Source organism: Platalea leucorodia, assembly GCF_965183815.1.
Source record: "Platalea leucorodia genome assembly, chromosome: 16".
NCBI classification, from domain to species: domain Eukaryota; kingdom Metazoa; phylum Chordata; class Aves; order Pelecaniformes; family Threskiornithidae; genus Platalea; species Platalea leucorodia.
The window spans coordinates 5,735,538-5,751,052 of NC_138838.1; the positions used below are offsets into that span (position 1 = coordinate 5,735,538).

A 15,515-nucleotide genomic window follows, 5' to 3' on the forward strand; every position below is an offset into this window, starting at 1 on the left:
TGCAAGCAAAAATGTTAATTTGTAAATAGGGAAGAGTCTGGAAGAGTTTACTGTTCTGTAGAATAAATTAATTTTATTTAAAAAAAAAGGGACTTGTTAAACAAATGGAGAACTCGAGTTCCAGTTTTAAAATAAAAATCACTTGCAAAAAGGATAGTACATGAGCATGAGCTTGGGGCTTTGCTGGATTTGCTACATTAAAAAAAAGAAAAAAGAGAGGCAGGATGCTGTCACATCACATGTGTGTAGACCTCATTGCTGTCTCGAGGCAGTTGGGGGTGGCCTGTGCCCAACGGAGCTGGTCTAGTGCACCGAGGACAGAGGAGAGGGGCATTTTTCACACTGTTGAGCAGAGGGAGGTGGAGGACGGGTCCAGGCTGCGCAGGGCAGGGTTTGCTCTCCTCCCAGTCTGTTATTTTCTTTGTCTGGTTTGTCACTGGTGCAAGTCGGAACGCCTCCATCCCTGAAGCAGCGCAGACAATAGTGAATTAGCAGCCCAGGGGAGTGAAGCTGTACCTCCCTTGCCAAAGGCCTGTGCTAGCATCTCCTAGCAGCTGAGTTCCCCGTAGCGTGTCATTCTCCACTCCTATGCCTTCGTGTCTCCTGGGAGGCAGTGCCTCACACTCTGCTGTCGTATGTCTTTCTAGTGTGCTCTCTTCTGCTGAGGATCCCCCGGGAAAAATGGTACATTGTCCCAGACTGTACTGTCACAGCTAAGCAGTGTGACAGACACGTCTTCCAGACGCAGCTAACACATGGCTTTTGGGGGGGTGGAGGGAGCCGCTCAGCTCTGTAATCAGGCCACCGTTGTGTCATGATCCATTCACAACAACATTCCCTCCCCAAAAGGCTCCAAAGCCTGTTTGCCGGTCCTGGAGAGCTCATCCATCAGGAGCTGGGGAGGTGACAGCCCCTCCGTATGGACGAGTCCTTCGTTGCCCCCAAGGCAGGCAACGAGGGCTGTGCCTGCGGGACAGCTGCTCCTCCTGCCTCACCGTAAGCCATTCACACCTCGGCATATTAGCAAATTGACTAATTAAGGCATTAGTCTTGCTGGAAAACATCCTTTCCTTTCATGGGGTTTCTGGGAGGGCAGGGGCAGGACGCAACAGCCCTTTGCATTGAACGCAGCGATCTAGTAGTGAAACAAGGGGAAAGCAGCCTTAGTGCGTGGGCTGGGCTGGATTGTGTGCCAGCAATGCCCTCTGCCCCGGGACGGAGCAGGACTAGTCTGCGGGGATGCTGGCACTGAGCTGCACCCTGGCAGATACTATGAAGAGGGCAAAAATGTGAAAGGATTTCAGCAGCGCAGCTTTCCACGTTTCACACGGGTGTCTGGGCTGTCCACGGCTGCTCCTGCCTGCCTGACACACAGGGTCTTTCTCAGCAAAAGCTCATGGTGCTTCCAGAAGGATCCCTTTGGTAAGACAACTTCTCAGAATGCCATTGCTCTGAAACACAAATGAGCTGCTTTGATACAGCTCAGGGAGCTGAATTTTGTGTTTGGTTTGCACTGAAATATGAAAACACTTCCCCGTTGTAATGCAAATCCCCTGCCCCAGTAAGCCCAGTTCTGCCTGGATCCCAGCCCAGCACTCTGATTTCGTGGACTTTGTATTTTTTAATGGCATGATAAAATACTTCCTATTTTTGTATGACCCAAGTAATAGTCTTGTCCCCTCTCCCCAGACAGGTATATTTCAAAAGTAATACATGCATAATACATCAAGAATCTGCACCAATTCCCTAGACGTGTAGTTTTAGAGTGAGATGCTCCTAAGTCTCTTTCCCCATGCTGTTTGTGTGATCTCCATTGGATGACAGGCAACTGCCTGTTGTTGCCCAGGGCTGTGAGGTGTCACTGGCACAAGCCACACTTCAGACAAGGGAATCGAGCTGCCCAGCTGCTCCCCTAAGCTCTCGGGCTGTCGCAGTGTCTGCAGGCACGGCTGCCATTCTGCCTTCCTCCCGTGGGGACTGGCACGAGAGGGCTGAGACCTGACAGCTCATCACTCACACCCCCGCTTTTGGAAGCTGTGATTTGGAGAGGTGGCCGTGATAGCAAGGAGGAAGAAACAGGGTGACGCCTTACAGGCTAGTGAGCTAAACTGGCCTGCGTTGTGCTCAGGACTCAGCAGAGCGGAGGGAAGAGGAAACCCAATGGAATTGCACCAACTCTGCTTCTGAAACCCATTCTGCAGTGACTGAGAGGGGACAGGGGCATGTACCTGCCTGGCCTCTGCAAATGGAGCGGGTGTCTCCCTGGTAGGGGCTGAGTACGGGCTGGCACTATCTGGTTTCTGTCCTGGTGGGCTGAAGAGGACCCAAGGCTAAGAGAGCAGCGGGCACAGGAGCTCGTGAGCTGGGAGACAGCATGGGGGAAGCTGTTTGCATTGCTCCAGCCAGGGCTGCGACTGCAAGGATGCCTTCCAGGACCAGCGCGGCCAGCTGGGAACTCAGCCAACCCTAAATTCACACCATTCTTTTACAAATCAGGTTGGTAAGACAAACATGAGGCATAAACTAGTGCGATTTCCATAGCAACCTCAATAGAGGTTGAAGAGTCTTTTGTAAACATAGGGCTGAACCTGAGGATCAGCTCTGATTTTCTTCACAGAAGGGGAAAGAGCATGGGGATTTATTAATTTCAGGTCATACAAATGACCCATAAATCTCAGAAGGAGCCATTCCCAGCCTCTCTGTTCCCCTTTCTGTCACCCTCTCCACATGCAGAGCACGAAGCTGTCTGAAACCTGGAGCCCAACTTCACCTCTCCAGCTTATCTCCATAAACTACACAAAGGCTTATGTCCCTCTTCCATTGCAGCTGACCTTTACTAGCTAATTCTCTGACGCACGCACAGCCCGAGCACATGCCATGCCATTTCTGTAGGGCCACAGCGGCTTGACAAGAAATTTGGCTTGCAAAGGAAGCCTGTATCGCAGCCAGCTCCGGCTGCTCTTCCCCGCTCACGGCTTCCTCCGGCCCCATCAGACAAGCATGGATCTGGGCATACAAGCCTTCAGCTGGTCCAGGCACCGTTCCTGCAAAGCCCAGGAGCAAATACAAATGCAGATGGCACAGCGTCCCCCCCCTTGCTACCTGCCCGCCTCTCCCAGCGCCTGGCGAGGCCCTGCCGTGGGGAATCGCGCTGCCGTCCATCACTGTCAGTGGACAAAGCCTGCGGGCAGCGCTGGTTAATTACCGAAGTGACACGAGCAGATGGCGCAGGCAGCCTGCCGGGGAGGCACTAGGAAGTCCCGTATCGCTTACGCCGTCATGGGGAAGGGATTTGGCAGGGCCGAGGGTGCCACTGCGAAATGCACTGAATTTTCACCCTCCTCGGGGCTCTGCTGTCACGGCTGAGCCCAGCCAGAGCACGGCAGATGCTGGAGCCGCCTTGCTAATGGGCCCCACGGGGGATGAATTGCGCTCACTGCAGCCCGGGGAACGTGCTTGGGGGGACGGGGGAAATCAGAGCTCCAGCAAACGCAGCTTTCGGGGGCAAGAGGCCCCACAGCTACAGCTGGGACCTGGGAGAAGCGAGGCAGGGGCTGACTTCAGCCCCCAGCAAGGCCGCGCCTGGGCCCGGAGCCAGCCTCGGCCGCCGAGGCATACGGCTGACGGGCGCCGCTGCCTGCTTTCGCCTGGCGGGGCCGCCAGCCGCCCGCTTCCCCGCGGGGGTCCCCCGGACACCGGGTGCGCGGCCTCCGCGGGGCGGGAGCCGCCGCCATGACAGGCTGCGGCGGCCCCGCGGGCCGGGCGCGTCGCGCGGCGTGACGTCACGGCGGGGCGGGGCGCGGAGGCGGCTGGAGCATGGCGGCCCCCTCGGCCCCGCGGCCGCCCCGGCCCCGCAAGGAGCCGCAGCCGCTCGTCATCCCGCGGAGCGCCGCCGAGGAGCAGCGCCTCCGCCTCGAGCGGCTCATGAGGAACCCGGTGAGGGCACCCGCCGGGCCTCTGCCCCCGCCCGGGGCGGCGGGTTCGGGAGGGGAGAGGGAGACCGATACCCCCCCGCCCCGGGGTCCGGGAGGGGAGAGGGAGCGACACCCCCCACCTCCCGTTCTGTGAGGGAAGGCGGACGGGCCCCCCGCTTCCTCCTCCCCGGCTCCGTGTGGGGAGAGGGACCGACACCCCTTCCTCCTCCCCGGGTCCGTGAGGGGAGAGGGACCGACACCGCTTCACCACCCCCCGGGGGCTGTGAGGAGAGAGGGACCGACCCCCCCTTCCTCCTTCCCGGTGCCATGAGGGGAGACGGACTGACCCCTCCGCCCCTTCCTCCTCCCCGGGTCCGTGAGGGGAGACGGACCGAACCCCACTAACCCCGGGCTCTGTGAAGGGAGAGGGACCGACCTCCACCCCCCTCCTTCCCGGGTCTGTGAGGGGAAAGAGGCCGACCGACCCCCCCCCACACACACACCGGGTTGCCGTGAGGGGAGAGGGATCCGTCTTCCCCGGGGTGGTGTGAGGGGACAGACCCGTCTCTGGGGACCCAGGGGGAGGGCTGCCCCCTCAGCGCTCTGCCAGCTGGTCTTTCCTCTGTTTTTAATTGGGGGTGGTGGGGAGCATGACCCTGGTTCCTCTATGTGGGTGTTTTGATCCTTGTCCTGAGGAGGAGGCGTTTGCCAGGTGGAGAGGCTCACTCTCCCTCTGCGTGTGTGCTGGAGGAGGCTGAGACTTCCCCACGCCTGTTCTTCCTCTGACCTTGCATCATGTGTTCTCCCTTCCCTGTCCGCCATAGATCTGGCATGGAAGGTGCACAAATGCCTTTCATCTCTTCCCAGACTACTTACTGGTCGTGGGAGTATACTCAGTTTCTGCAAGTGCTTGAAGGTGCTGACTTACTTCCTTCTAGTTTCCATACTGAAAAGAAGCACAGGCGCCCCTAATCCTCCTGGGGTTTGTTGACCTGCAGGCCTGAATGTGAGGGAAAGAGAGGATACCTTCTGATTCTCATTTTCTGCCTGCTCCTGATCCCTATGCATGAAGAAATTCCTGCAGCTGTGCTCCTTCTGAGATCTGTCAGCTGATGGAAGAGGCTGTTGTCAGACATGTACCACCTTTCAGCAATGTGTTAAAATTGCAGACTTTGCTCCTAGAAGATACTGATGACTGGTTGGTTTGTTCTTGCAGGAAAAGACTGTACCAATTCCTGAAAAACTGAATGAATGGGCACCACGACCTCCCCCGGAGTTTGTTAGAGATGTGATGGGTAAAGATACTATTCTTCAGATAACTGTAGGGTCAGCTACATTAAACATAGAAGTGTTTAACAGAAAAGGCCAGAGACAGTTTTCTGTTGTTGCTCATTTTGCTGGAGAAAAGAGGTGTGAAATGTGCTTCGAGAGTTGCTTTTCCAAGTTTTATTTGGTTCTTGGGTTCCACTTTTCTGCTTGTTGTCAGAATGCAAAGTGAACAATGCCTGTGGCACTCCAGCACGTGGACTGCATACAGGGAAATAAGCTGCTGCTCTGGTGATGACAAGTAAATGACGATAAGTAAATCTGTCTTTTCCATGGATCTGAGAGTGCTCTGGAAACTTAATTATGAAGTCCCTCTTTTGACCGCTTTGAGTCTGAATCTCAGGCAGTGAGAAGCAGACACGTGCAGCGGATATGATTGTACGTGGTCAGGTAGGGAGCTGGCACCTGTGCAAGGAACCTGACCCAAGTATTCTGCTTACGCTTTACTTTTACCTGCACGGATTAAATGCAGTAATTGTGGTATAAATTTCATCTGCATGTAGAAGTTCTGTCTGTCTTTGGGACCTTCATCCTTATTAATGATCCTTTCTAGAAGCTGACTTGTTATTATTTTCAGAATAATTGATCTTGGACTAAAGCTTTTATACACTTCTGAATAAACAGTTCTGCTTATTGTAATTCCCTCATGACTTTTTCAAATAGCTTTGCTGTGTGCTTGAGTTTAACTGTCTTGTTTTTCTGGGAGCACCTGATGTGCTGGGATTCTGTTGGTATCAAGAGCACCCCTACTGCAGTCCCAGCTGCCATGTTTTAATTACTAGGTGTCTTCTTTTAGGCATGCATTTGTGCTTTGCATTGAGAAATGGCTCAGGAGACAGAGGAAGAGAATGGAGTGCGGTGTTGAAAGCTCCTGTGAGACTTCAACATGCAGACTGATGCCAGGAAGAGAGCGCTATAGGGATTTCATTTATGAAGAAATGGTCAAAAACTGTCAGTGGTGTCTGTCTTGCATAGGAAAGTATAATATGATGGGGTTTATCACCTTTCTGTTGACCTTTATTTTTTGTATGAGATGCTGAAAACTAGTGAGAAGCAGCCTCAGTAGGATGTTTTAGCTCACCTCTGCCTAGAAGAGAATGGGATGTGCATTTGATCTCTAGTTCTTTTACTGTCTCAATGTCCAGCTAAGACCGGATTCTCTCTAGGGGAGTAATTGACCAGTAGGAACTGGAGTGACCCATAAGTGTATGGTTTTGCAGCTCGCTTTGGCTTTTCATTGTGAGTGATTTGAGCTTATATAAAATGGTGATACACTCTGTGTATTGTTAGTAGATTTTCATCTTACAGTGCCCTTTCATGTGTCCTGTCCCTCAGCATCTAGCTGTAGTTGTTTGTGAGCATCTAGTACATATTATTTTCTAGCAGACTAACTCTTCTTTACTGTAGGTTCCAGTGCTGGAGCTGGGAGTGGGGAGTTTCATGTGTACCGGCATCTTCGTCGGCGAGAGTACCAAAGGCAAGATTTCATGGATGCCATGGCTGAGAAGGTCAGCAGGACTCTTTTTATAATTTGCCCCCCTGACTATTTGGTGTTCATTGCAAATCTTTTTTTTCTTTTAAAGTCATGTACAAATAATTTGGTTCCAAACCACCCCTTATCAGAGTAAAAATGTAGGAATATGTGATACATGGCGTCTTTGTCAGTATTGAAACATTCGGTGCTTTGTGTCTGAGATGCTCCATCTTCTCTGTTCAGCGGGGGTCCTAGCACATAGTAAGACCACACGTGAATGTTTATGTTCTTGGGTTGGATTGAAAATGCTTTAAAAACTGGAAATTCCTAATACTACTGTCTTGCACAGACAGAATCAAACCAATTGCCTGTGCACAGAGCCCGGATCTCTTTCTTTTAAGTCTTGGTCAAGTAGAATAGCACCTCTTTCAGAGAGCATTATTGTTATACTCTCTCTTGGACAAGATGAGTCCTTTGATCCGTATGTTAATGTTTTTGTCTTAAATTATTCTCTTGTTTTTACTGAAATGTTCTTTAGGGCAGAAGCCCAACCTCCCTCATCTGTTTTGGTGAGAATTCCTCCCTCTAAAGGCTTCAATGTTTGGCTCAGGCTGCAGGTTAAAAATGCTGTCTGTACAGAAGTCATCCCTAGGAATATGGCTTTTGTATAAAGAATAAGCCAGACAAAATCTGGCAAAGCTCCCTTCTGTATTTTGCTAAAAGACTTCTCCCTAAAAGGACATGACTTTTTTTAAAAAGTATTTTAATTTAGATTGTGACCAAAGTATGACGTGTGATCAATTACAGCAAAGACTAGATGAGGAATTCCAGAAGAAACTGGAGAGGAATAAGATGATTGCAGAAGAACAAACAGCAAAACGCAGAAGGAAGCGGTAAGGGCAGATTGTTCCCAGGAGGCTTGACATGGAAGCCCTCGTGCCCTGTGCCTCATCTGTAGCTGCATGCTTTGGATAAATGCTGTCATTCTGTGTCTACATCTAACGGCTGAGAAGTCTGGTTGTGGAAATTAATTTTGTTAATGTCATTGTTTGGTTTCTAAAGGTAGCTGTAAACTTGACGGGCTTTGCTGGTATGGTTTATGGTCCGTGCCATCGCTAGCAGGGTAACTTTAGACTGGTTGAGCAGCTTTTGCTGACATGGTGGTGTTGACTGCAACATGCCTTACTGCATATTTGTTATAACAATGTCAGGAAAGGTTTATATGTACATCTGGCTTAAATAAATCTCTGAAACAGCTGATACCAAGCAGCTTAAGTGCAAAAATGGGTGCTGCTTAATGGGTACGCATATGGATTTGGACTAGCAGAGCGTGGTGGGGCCTGATGTGTCCTCCATACACTGTCAGCATGACTAGTCCAGTTCAGCCTGTGATTACTGAAAAGGCCACTGATGTGTGCAGTATTGTTAAAATCAGTAACCGCTTCTACGTCATTGAAATGTCTGGCAGGTCAAGTCTAGTAAGTTAGATGGAAAAATTTAAAAATATTAAATCCATCCTTCTCTTAAGTTTTAGACACAATGAAACAGTTACAAGATTGACACTCTCAAGAAATAGTCTGAGCATTGTAATGCAGTGATACAAGAATTTAAATTCCACAGTCTGTCTGTGTCCACCACACCTTTCAGAAATAGCAGGGTATCATGGCTCAGCTCTTCCAGAGGGTCTGAGCCTAAGCAGCCTCTCTCTTGCTTCTTTGAGAATGAGGATTTTACGTCTTGTAGCTGAGCGTTGCTGCTGAAAGGCCTGTGCAAAGTGACTCACTGGCATATTAGCACAAAAGTGCACAACACAAACACTGTTGCCATCTTACTTTAATTTAGTGTGGTCCAACAGATGGCCAGCAAGTCAGATCTGGCCTGCTGCCTTTTTCCTGGCTGAGATGGAGAACAACTGTTCAAACAGCAAATGCTGCCTAGACACTCCCAACGCCTCCTTGTCCCCCTTCCTCTATAGAGCAGTCTAAAGCAGCTTTGCCCTGTAGGAGCCCCTCTAACTTCCCTCACCACCCTTTCTCTTCTGGCCTGACCTAACAGGTACAGTACTTGGCTCTCTGTTTCAACAGAATTCATTTATGGTGTTGAGAGAGGAACGTGAATTCCCGATTGCTCTGCCCTGTCTCTGCCATTAGACTGCCTGGTTACCTTTGCTAGGCAAACAGAACTAGGTCCTATGAACTGAAATTCCCTCTTACCCCTGATGTTACTCCTAGGGCCCAACATACTGATGAAGTACAGCCAAAGATGAAGGTCAAAGCACGCTGCATTTTTTTTTTTTCATTTAAATTATATATTACTGATGATGAGTTAATTTTTTTTTTCCAGTGTTCACTTCCAGCAGTCTGGGTTTTGACACCATTTGCTGTTTTTGTTTGTTAGACTAGGTAGCTAAAATGTACAGGCAGTTTCATTTTTGTTCCTTCTGTGTTCTTGGAGATTCTTGCGTATCATATAGTTTTGGTTGCAGTGGCGTCATGGAAGACTTTAAAAAAAATTCCATTAGACTAAAAACAACATAGAAAAGTTTCTGTTGATCATGTGTCTAAGTTTGCTCTCGCTGAATTTTCAGTTGAGGCCAAATTCAAATTGAACTTCTCTTCTGCAGTCTGTTTTTCCAAGATGTCTGTAATATGTCCTTTATCAGTGTCCAAAGTGCAGAAGTGGTACAATGTTGGATTTGCATAACAGTCTTGTCTTCTTTGCTTTATAGCCAGAAGTTAAAAGAGAAGAAACTGCAAGCTAAGAAAAATAAACTTGAACAAAAGAAGCAGGAAAAAGGTCAGTGAAATTTAGTTTTCTTTTCTCAAGACTTAGTTCTGTTCCCTAATTGAAGCCTAGAAGGGTTTGTTCCACCCCCTGCTCCAAGCATTCTCAATACATGGATAGGAAGACTGAGCCTTAAGCTTGTTATTTTAGCTAATGTTTCAAAAGTCCTCTTTGAAAGCCATCTATGTTGAGATTTAATCTTACAAATAACTTGGCTGTTTATGAATGTTTTTGCTTTATTAGGGGAAATTTTGGACAGCAAACATTGGAATCCGAGTTTGTTGATTGTGGATGTTTTGCCCCAGATTTAGAACATCTTCTGCTAAAAAAGGCAATATTGTTAAAGGCTGTTCTTTTTTTGAGTATATTTTGAATGTGTATGGGCAAACAGGTGGAAAAAATGCACAGCTTGGACAGCAAGAAACTGAGTTACAATTTTATGTGTAAGAAGTTGAGCCACCTTGGTGCCATCTGTTCCACACAACACTTTTTATTTCGCATAGAAATAAACATGAAAAACCTGACTGCCTCTGTTCTCCTGCAGTCTTGAAAATTTATGTTCAGCAATGTCAGTGTAACTGTCTGCTCAAACTTTTGAATACTCGTTGCTTCCTTTCAGTGAGTATATTTTAGCTTACTCTTTCAAATAGTTGTCCTTCGTGGATTAGCACGCTAACTCTGCAGTAATTCTTAGTCTTAAAGTTACAGCAGTTCCTGATAATTCTGCTAGAACAGTGACTTGCCTGACAGTGCTACCTTATTTCTGCTTTGCTTTTCAAAACTGGATCTGTTTCAACTGAACCATTGCCAGCCTCCCATATAAACATGGGAGGACAAATTAATCGTTAGGTTAATTTTACTTGTGACAGCAAGTGAATGTAGCAGAGTGGGTTTTTTGGTGTTTTGTTTTGGTTCTGTTTTTTCTAGAGCTACTCATTTATGAATTGTGACTGGGAAGAGAATTTAAGTATGAGTCAACATATTTTTGTTCACTTTGAGTGAACAAAACAGAATACCTGTTGCTTTCGGGAGTGGCTGGGAGAGAGGGGAGGGAGCTGGATCAGAGACTGAGACTGCGCTATGAGACTGCCATGTACCAGTTGTTGGGCTGGAATGTTTTTATTCAGCACAAATAAGTCATCTTCTGGAAGCTGGAATCCAAACTCCCCTGTCTTTAGAATAGTTCTTAGCTCTTTACAGGTTGTGGTTCTCTGTTTAAAAAAAAAAAATAAAAAATCAGTGGAGATAGAAGCCACTGATAGCCATCTTTAGTCTGCCGAGAACAGGCATGTCTTTTTCTTGTTTTGTGTGCCCTACGTTGAGATCTGAGAGTTTTTCCAAAGTAATTCAAGTGTATTTGTTGGATGTGGCAGGCAAGCATTTATCTTCCTTTTTGAATGAATAAATAAACCCTCTGCTTTGCCATCTTTCATCTTTGTTGTAGTAAAAACATTAAGAAGAAAAGTTGGTGCTAAATAAGGTCAGCTGTTAAAGCTGCGTTATTGTACAGACCCCTAATAAAAAATGAAAGTACAGAACTTGACCACGCGGTGGCATCAGACCACTAATCCTAAATCCTACGTGTAACTGATCAGAGCATGACCCGAGTGTGACTTGGCCTGAGAAGCAGTAAAGGTACAAGAGCTACTGGGAGCAGAAGAATGGCTATTAGATTCAGGGCCCACTTTATGCCGTACCTAATTTTCATTATCCGTTATTTAATTTCTAGTAGGTGTTTTCTGGTCTTTTAGCAGGCTTCACGAGTTTTCTGTGACCCTCGTTAATCTTGCACATATCTTAACGAATTCCCATACTTGCAGTATACCAAACAATCTGTAAAAGTTTGTGGCACCTCGTGGAGTTTCTGTAAACTTGGATGGGTGTAGAAATATACTGAGTCTTGCCCATGGCTTCCCAGTGCCTGCATTCTTTAACAGTACTCTGTGATACTTCAAAGTTCATGCCGACATGCAGAGGTGAGATTGGGAATGAGATCATCTATCACTTTAGCGTTTGACTGCCTCTGTTTGAAATAATGTTCAGTAGGAGGCGGAGTTGTTTAATGATGGACTTGGCACAGTGGTAACGTTGGAGGTAAGGGAATATTTCTCCAAGGGAGAATTTGATATTCTGAGCTCTGCGTCACTTGGTAGAATTAATATAACCTGATACATGTTTCCTTAGTATCTGGGACTACTTTGTTGTGAGGTATTTGACAAGGAAGACACATGGGAATATGTTATCCATCCGTACTAATTAGCATGACCTAATACACGTTTGCTTAGCACCTGAGACTATTTTGTTGTGAAGTACTTAACAAGGAAGACACATGGGAGTATGTTATCAATTCATACTGTTTGTGTTTTTAGAACCTGATCAATCTCAAGAACAAGTCAGCAGCGAGGATGATGAAGAGGATAGCAAGGAGGAGGAAGAGAAGGAAGATGATGCTGAAGAGCCAAGTTTTGTGATGGGAAGAGGATGAGGCCTTTCAGGGACAGCTGGAAACACTGTTCATTGCTTTATATTCAGGAGCATGAAAGTCTTTCATCTCAGCCAAGCAGAACCCATTGGCGTACGTTATATCTGCTTAACGGTGAATGACCTTCACATCACAGGCCCAGGAGATATTGATAGAGAAATGCCAAATAAGAGATTTCTTTCTTAATTGCTTGTATAACTGCTGTGCAGTCTGCTCTAAGTTTGCTCTAAAGAGTCAGCCATAAGTCTCTGTGACCCTAGAGTTCTTTCTAATATGGCCCAGAGTGTTTTTCTGTCTCAAAGCTAAAACATATCCATTACCATTTAAGGAAAATATTACTGTGAGGGCTACGTATTCTACTTATGTCGAAGCTGATAGCAGTGGGATACATGAATCTAAGGGAAGAGTTTAACCTAAAGTAGAAAAGTGGTCTGTAGCCAGACTCTCCTGCACTGTGAGTGTTCTGAATTTGGGGTTTTGTATGGGGTCATCTCTAACCCAAAGAAATCAGTTTATGTTGCTAGACAAGTTCTATAGATTTTTAAGCAGGATCCCTTTTTTATTGCTAAAACTTTCCCTATTACTTTTCTTCCATGTTTTTTAAATTAATAAAGGGGATGTGTTGGATTGTTCTGTCTTCTTTTTTTTTTTTTTTTTTTTGAAGAGGATTTCAGTAAAATAAAGAGCTGCTTGCAGTGCTGCAGGAAGGGACAAAAAGACCAAATGATGTGGCGCACGTGAAAATATGGAATAAGGTGTTAGCTGCATTTCATCTACTTTTTGCTTTTGGATTGGAACAATATCTTTTCCAAAAGATTATGTCTGTAAAGCCTCCAAATCCTGTGGCAGAAAGGCTTGGAATGGAATGGTTTTGCTTGTGTTCACCTTCAGTAATGACACTTGCCTTTCTCTCTGCTTGAGCTCTCTGCTTTGAACTTTGAGTTCCCTGGTAGGAATCATAACATCAGTATATATATTTACTTAGTGGTGCTTAAATGAAAAGCACATGCAGTGGTGGTTTTATTTGTAACTTAGGCTGTTGTCTTTTGAGTGTACCTTTAATTAGAAGTGCCTGCTCTCTTTCAGACACGCTCCTCCCAGGACCTCGGCATCCAGATTGTGGTGCTACTTCTTCTCAAGCCTTTGTTAATGCCAAATTATTTAAAGCAAAAACGATAAAAAGGAAGAATCTCTTTTTAGATTTAGCCTTTGTTGAACAGTGCTGCCAGAAATCCTTGCATTTTGCCTGAGCTGGCTTTATGTAATGGCTTCTCAGTGGTATTACTGTGGCGGCAGGGAGGCAGATGTGATCAAGTGCAAGTGATGTGTGTGTATAGTTCCCCTGTATGTACCCAAAGACTTTAGAGCTGGGTAACTTCCGAGCTGCAAGGTCCGTATCCCCACCACCCCCCGGGTTAGAGATCTGCATGGAATTGTTTTCTGCTTAATCTCCATAGAGGCAGGTGCTCCAGAGTAAGTTGTGACCGTGTTTCATTCTCTAGTGCTTAAGATGCAGAATGGATGTTCTGCAGTTGTTGGCATTTTCCCTGTGGAGAGATGAGTTGTGAGAATTGCTTCACCTGAATCCCACTTAGGGCAGGTAAACCCTGTTGATATGTCTGTGTTGTAGGATGAGCCACAAAATCGTTGTGGTGTTTCTTAGCTTTCGTGGACGGAGAAGAAGCAAGTGTCTCACACAAAAACACTCTTCTGCCTCTGAGCTTGTCGGGCTTTTGAGCTGAATAAATAAGTGCTGTTTTGCATTAAGTAGAGCAGATCTTGCTGCATGAGGACACGCTTCTCGGCCATGAGTAAGATGGACTTGAGTTTGGCTTGGTGAACTGAACGAATTCAGGTTGTGTGGCCTCATCCTGCCTCCCTAGGACGCCGTCGTTACCCATGCTGAATTATTCATACGCTGTGTTTTCTAGGAATGCTAAGTTTGTAGGTGAAATCCATAAAAAGCAAGGAGGATGTGTTGCTGAAGGTGGTATCTGCCTTACGGTCTTTCTTGCTGGGGTGGCTGAATGTAGCAGTAGGAGCTGTATTTGGTAGGTGTTGCTATGAATTCAGAAGAGTACTATGCTGTGTTGTGGTGGTTTGTGTCAGTACTATGTCTTCCAGAATACAAAGGCACTTCAAAGTGAGCGGCTTGAAGGGATGTTTCTTCGTTAAGACAAAATGCAAGTATTCTGTGACCTCAAAACGGAGAAAACATCCTCCATGGAGTAGAAAAAGGGAAGTGCTCCCATGTGTGAGATGAGGAACAATTCTACAATTGCTTCCTATTACAAATACGGCACTGAAAAAGCAGTAATAACTTAAAGGCTTGAAACTGCCAAGGAGTTTGACCTGCTTTCGTTAAATTCTTGCTCTGGATTCTTTTCTAGAGAAGTTCCTCTCCTTTCTCTGATGGAGACTGATCTTCAGGGGCTAAAGTTTGCTGCTGTTCCATTGCTGCATGCATTCGTGCAAGCGTGGGACCCTGAGAGACAGCAGTGTTAGTGCTGTAACCGAGCAGAGGTATTCAGAGTCTCAGAGGTGAAAAGCGCGCTCAGGATAACGAATGTATTTGTCTCTTTAGCAAGTTTTTAGGAATTGTCTTCCTTTGTCTTTTCCCTCCCCCAGGCAGAAGTGAATTCCGGAGGATGGGATTACCGAGTGATAAAGCTGGCCCATTGTGCTGCCTTTCGGCATTTTCTGTATCTCATTTTCAGGGGAGGAACTCCCTCCCCTTTCCCACAAGTCTGTCCCTACCCTTGCTCTTTTGATGGGTTTATACAGGATTTCCTGCTGAGTCAATGGAGGAGGCATGCAGGGAGACAGCAGCCTGGCTTCCACCGCCGCCTTTTCTCTGCTTCAGCCAGAGGATGCTGCAGCTCGGCGGAGGCAGAAGCCAGCGCTGCCTTTTGACGTATGTAAGTGGCGACTTTTTGCTGTATAATTAATAGTTGTAATAAAAGCACATTTACATCCCATTGCACCGATACCTTCTCTGTGGAAAGATGTAGAGGCGCAAGCTGCAGACCGAGTAACGTTTTTGTCCGTGGGGGGGTTTCACCCCGACCATGAATTTAGGGTGATTTTTTCCCTACAGATGCGTGTTCACACAGGGAGCTCCGAGGGCTGCGGCCCCCGGGATCCCAGCCGGCCGCGTGTCCCCGGAGGCGGTGGGGACGGTGCGGGATGTCCTCCTTCTGTAACCGCTAAGTACACGACCCCGTTTAGTAAAACCCCCAGACCGCCCCCGGCTCTCTCGGGGGGCGCGGGGAGGCCCGGTTCCTGCCGGCGGAGCCGGCCCGGGGGCGGGCGGCCTCGGCCCCGGCCCCGCAGCCGCGGTGCTCGGCGCTGCGCAGCGGGACGCGGGGAGGAGCCGCTCCCGGCCCCGCTCCCGGCCCCGCCCCCGGCCCCGCCCCGCCGCCGCGGCCCAATGAGGCGGCGGTCACGTGCGGCGGGCGGGGCGGCTGCCCGCCCCCCCATTTCCTGCGGGTCACGTGGCGGGTGCCCGGCGTTGCCTTGGCAGCGGCGGAGGCGG

General features: G+C 47.8%; 1 protein-coding gene across 1 annotated transcript; it reads left to right on the forward strand.

Moving 5' to 3' along the window:
• Positions 1-3,799: 3,799 nt before the first annotated feature.
• Positions 3,800-12,607, forward strand: PRKRIP1 (PRKR interacting protein 1). Its single transcript, XM_082328493.1, has 6 exons — positions 3,800-3,936; positions 5,131-5,209; positions 6,648-6,748; positions 7,522-7,607; positions 9,443-9,510; positions 11,868-12,607. Exons 1-6 carry the CDS (start codon positions 3,817-3,819, stop codon positions 11,981-11,983), a joined length of 570 nt encoding a protein of 189 aa, XP_082184619.1. The 5' UTR covers positions 3,800-3,816; the 3' UTR covers positions 11,984-12,607.
• Positions 12,608-15,515: the final 2,908 nt, after the last annotated feature.

Bases quoted from the DNA above. Each gene is read 5' to 3' on its own strand.
- PRKRIP1 (XM_082328493.1), top strand. From the start codon at position 3,817: ATGGCGGCCCCCTCGGCCCCGCGGCCGCCCCGGCCCCGCAAGGAGCCG. The intron at 5,210-6,647 runs GTAAAGATACTA...TCTTTACTGTAG, and splicing joins GTTTGTTAGAGATGTGATGG to GTTCCAGTGCTGGAGCTGGG. The intron at 7,608-9,442 runs GTAAGGGCAGAT...TTTGCTTTATAG, and splicing joins GCAAAACGCAGAAGGAAGCG to CCAGAAGTTAAAAGAGAAGA.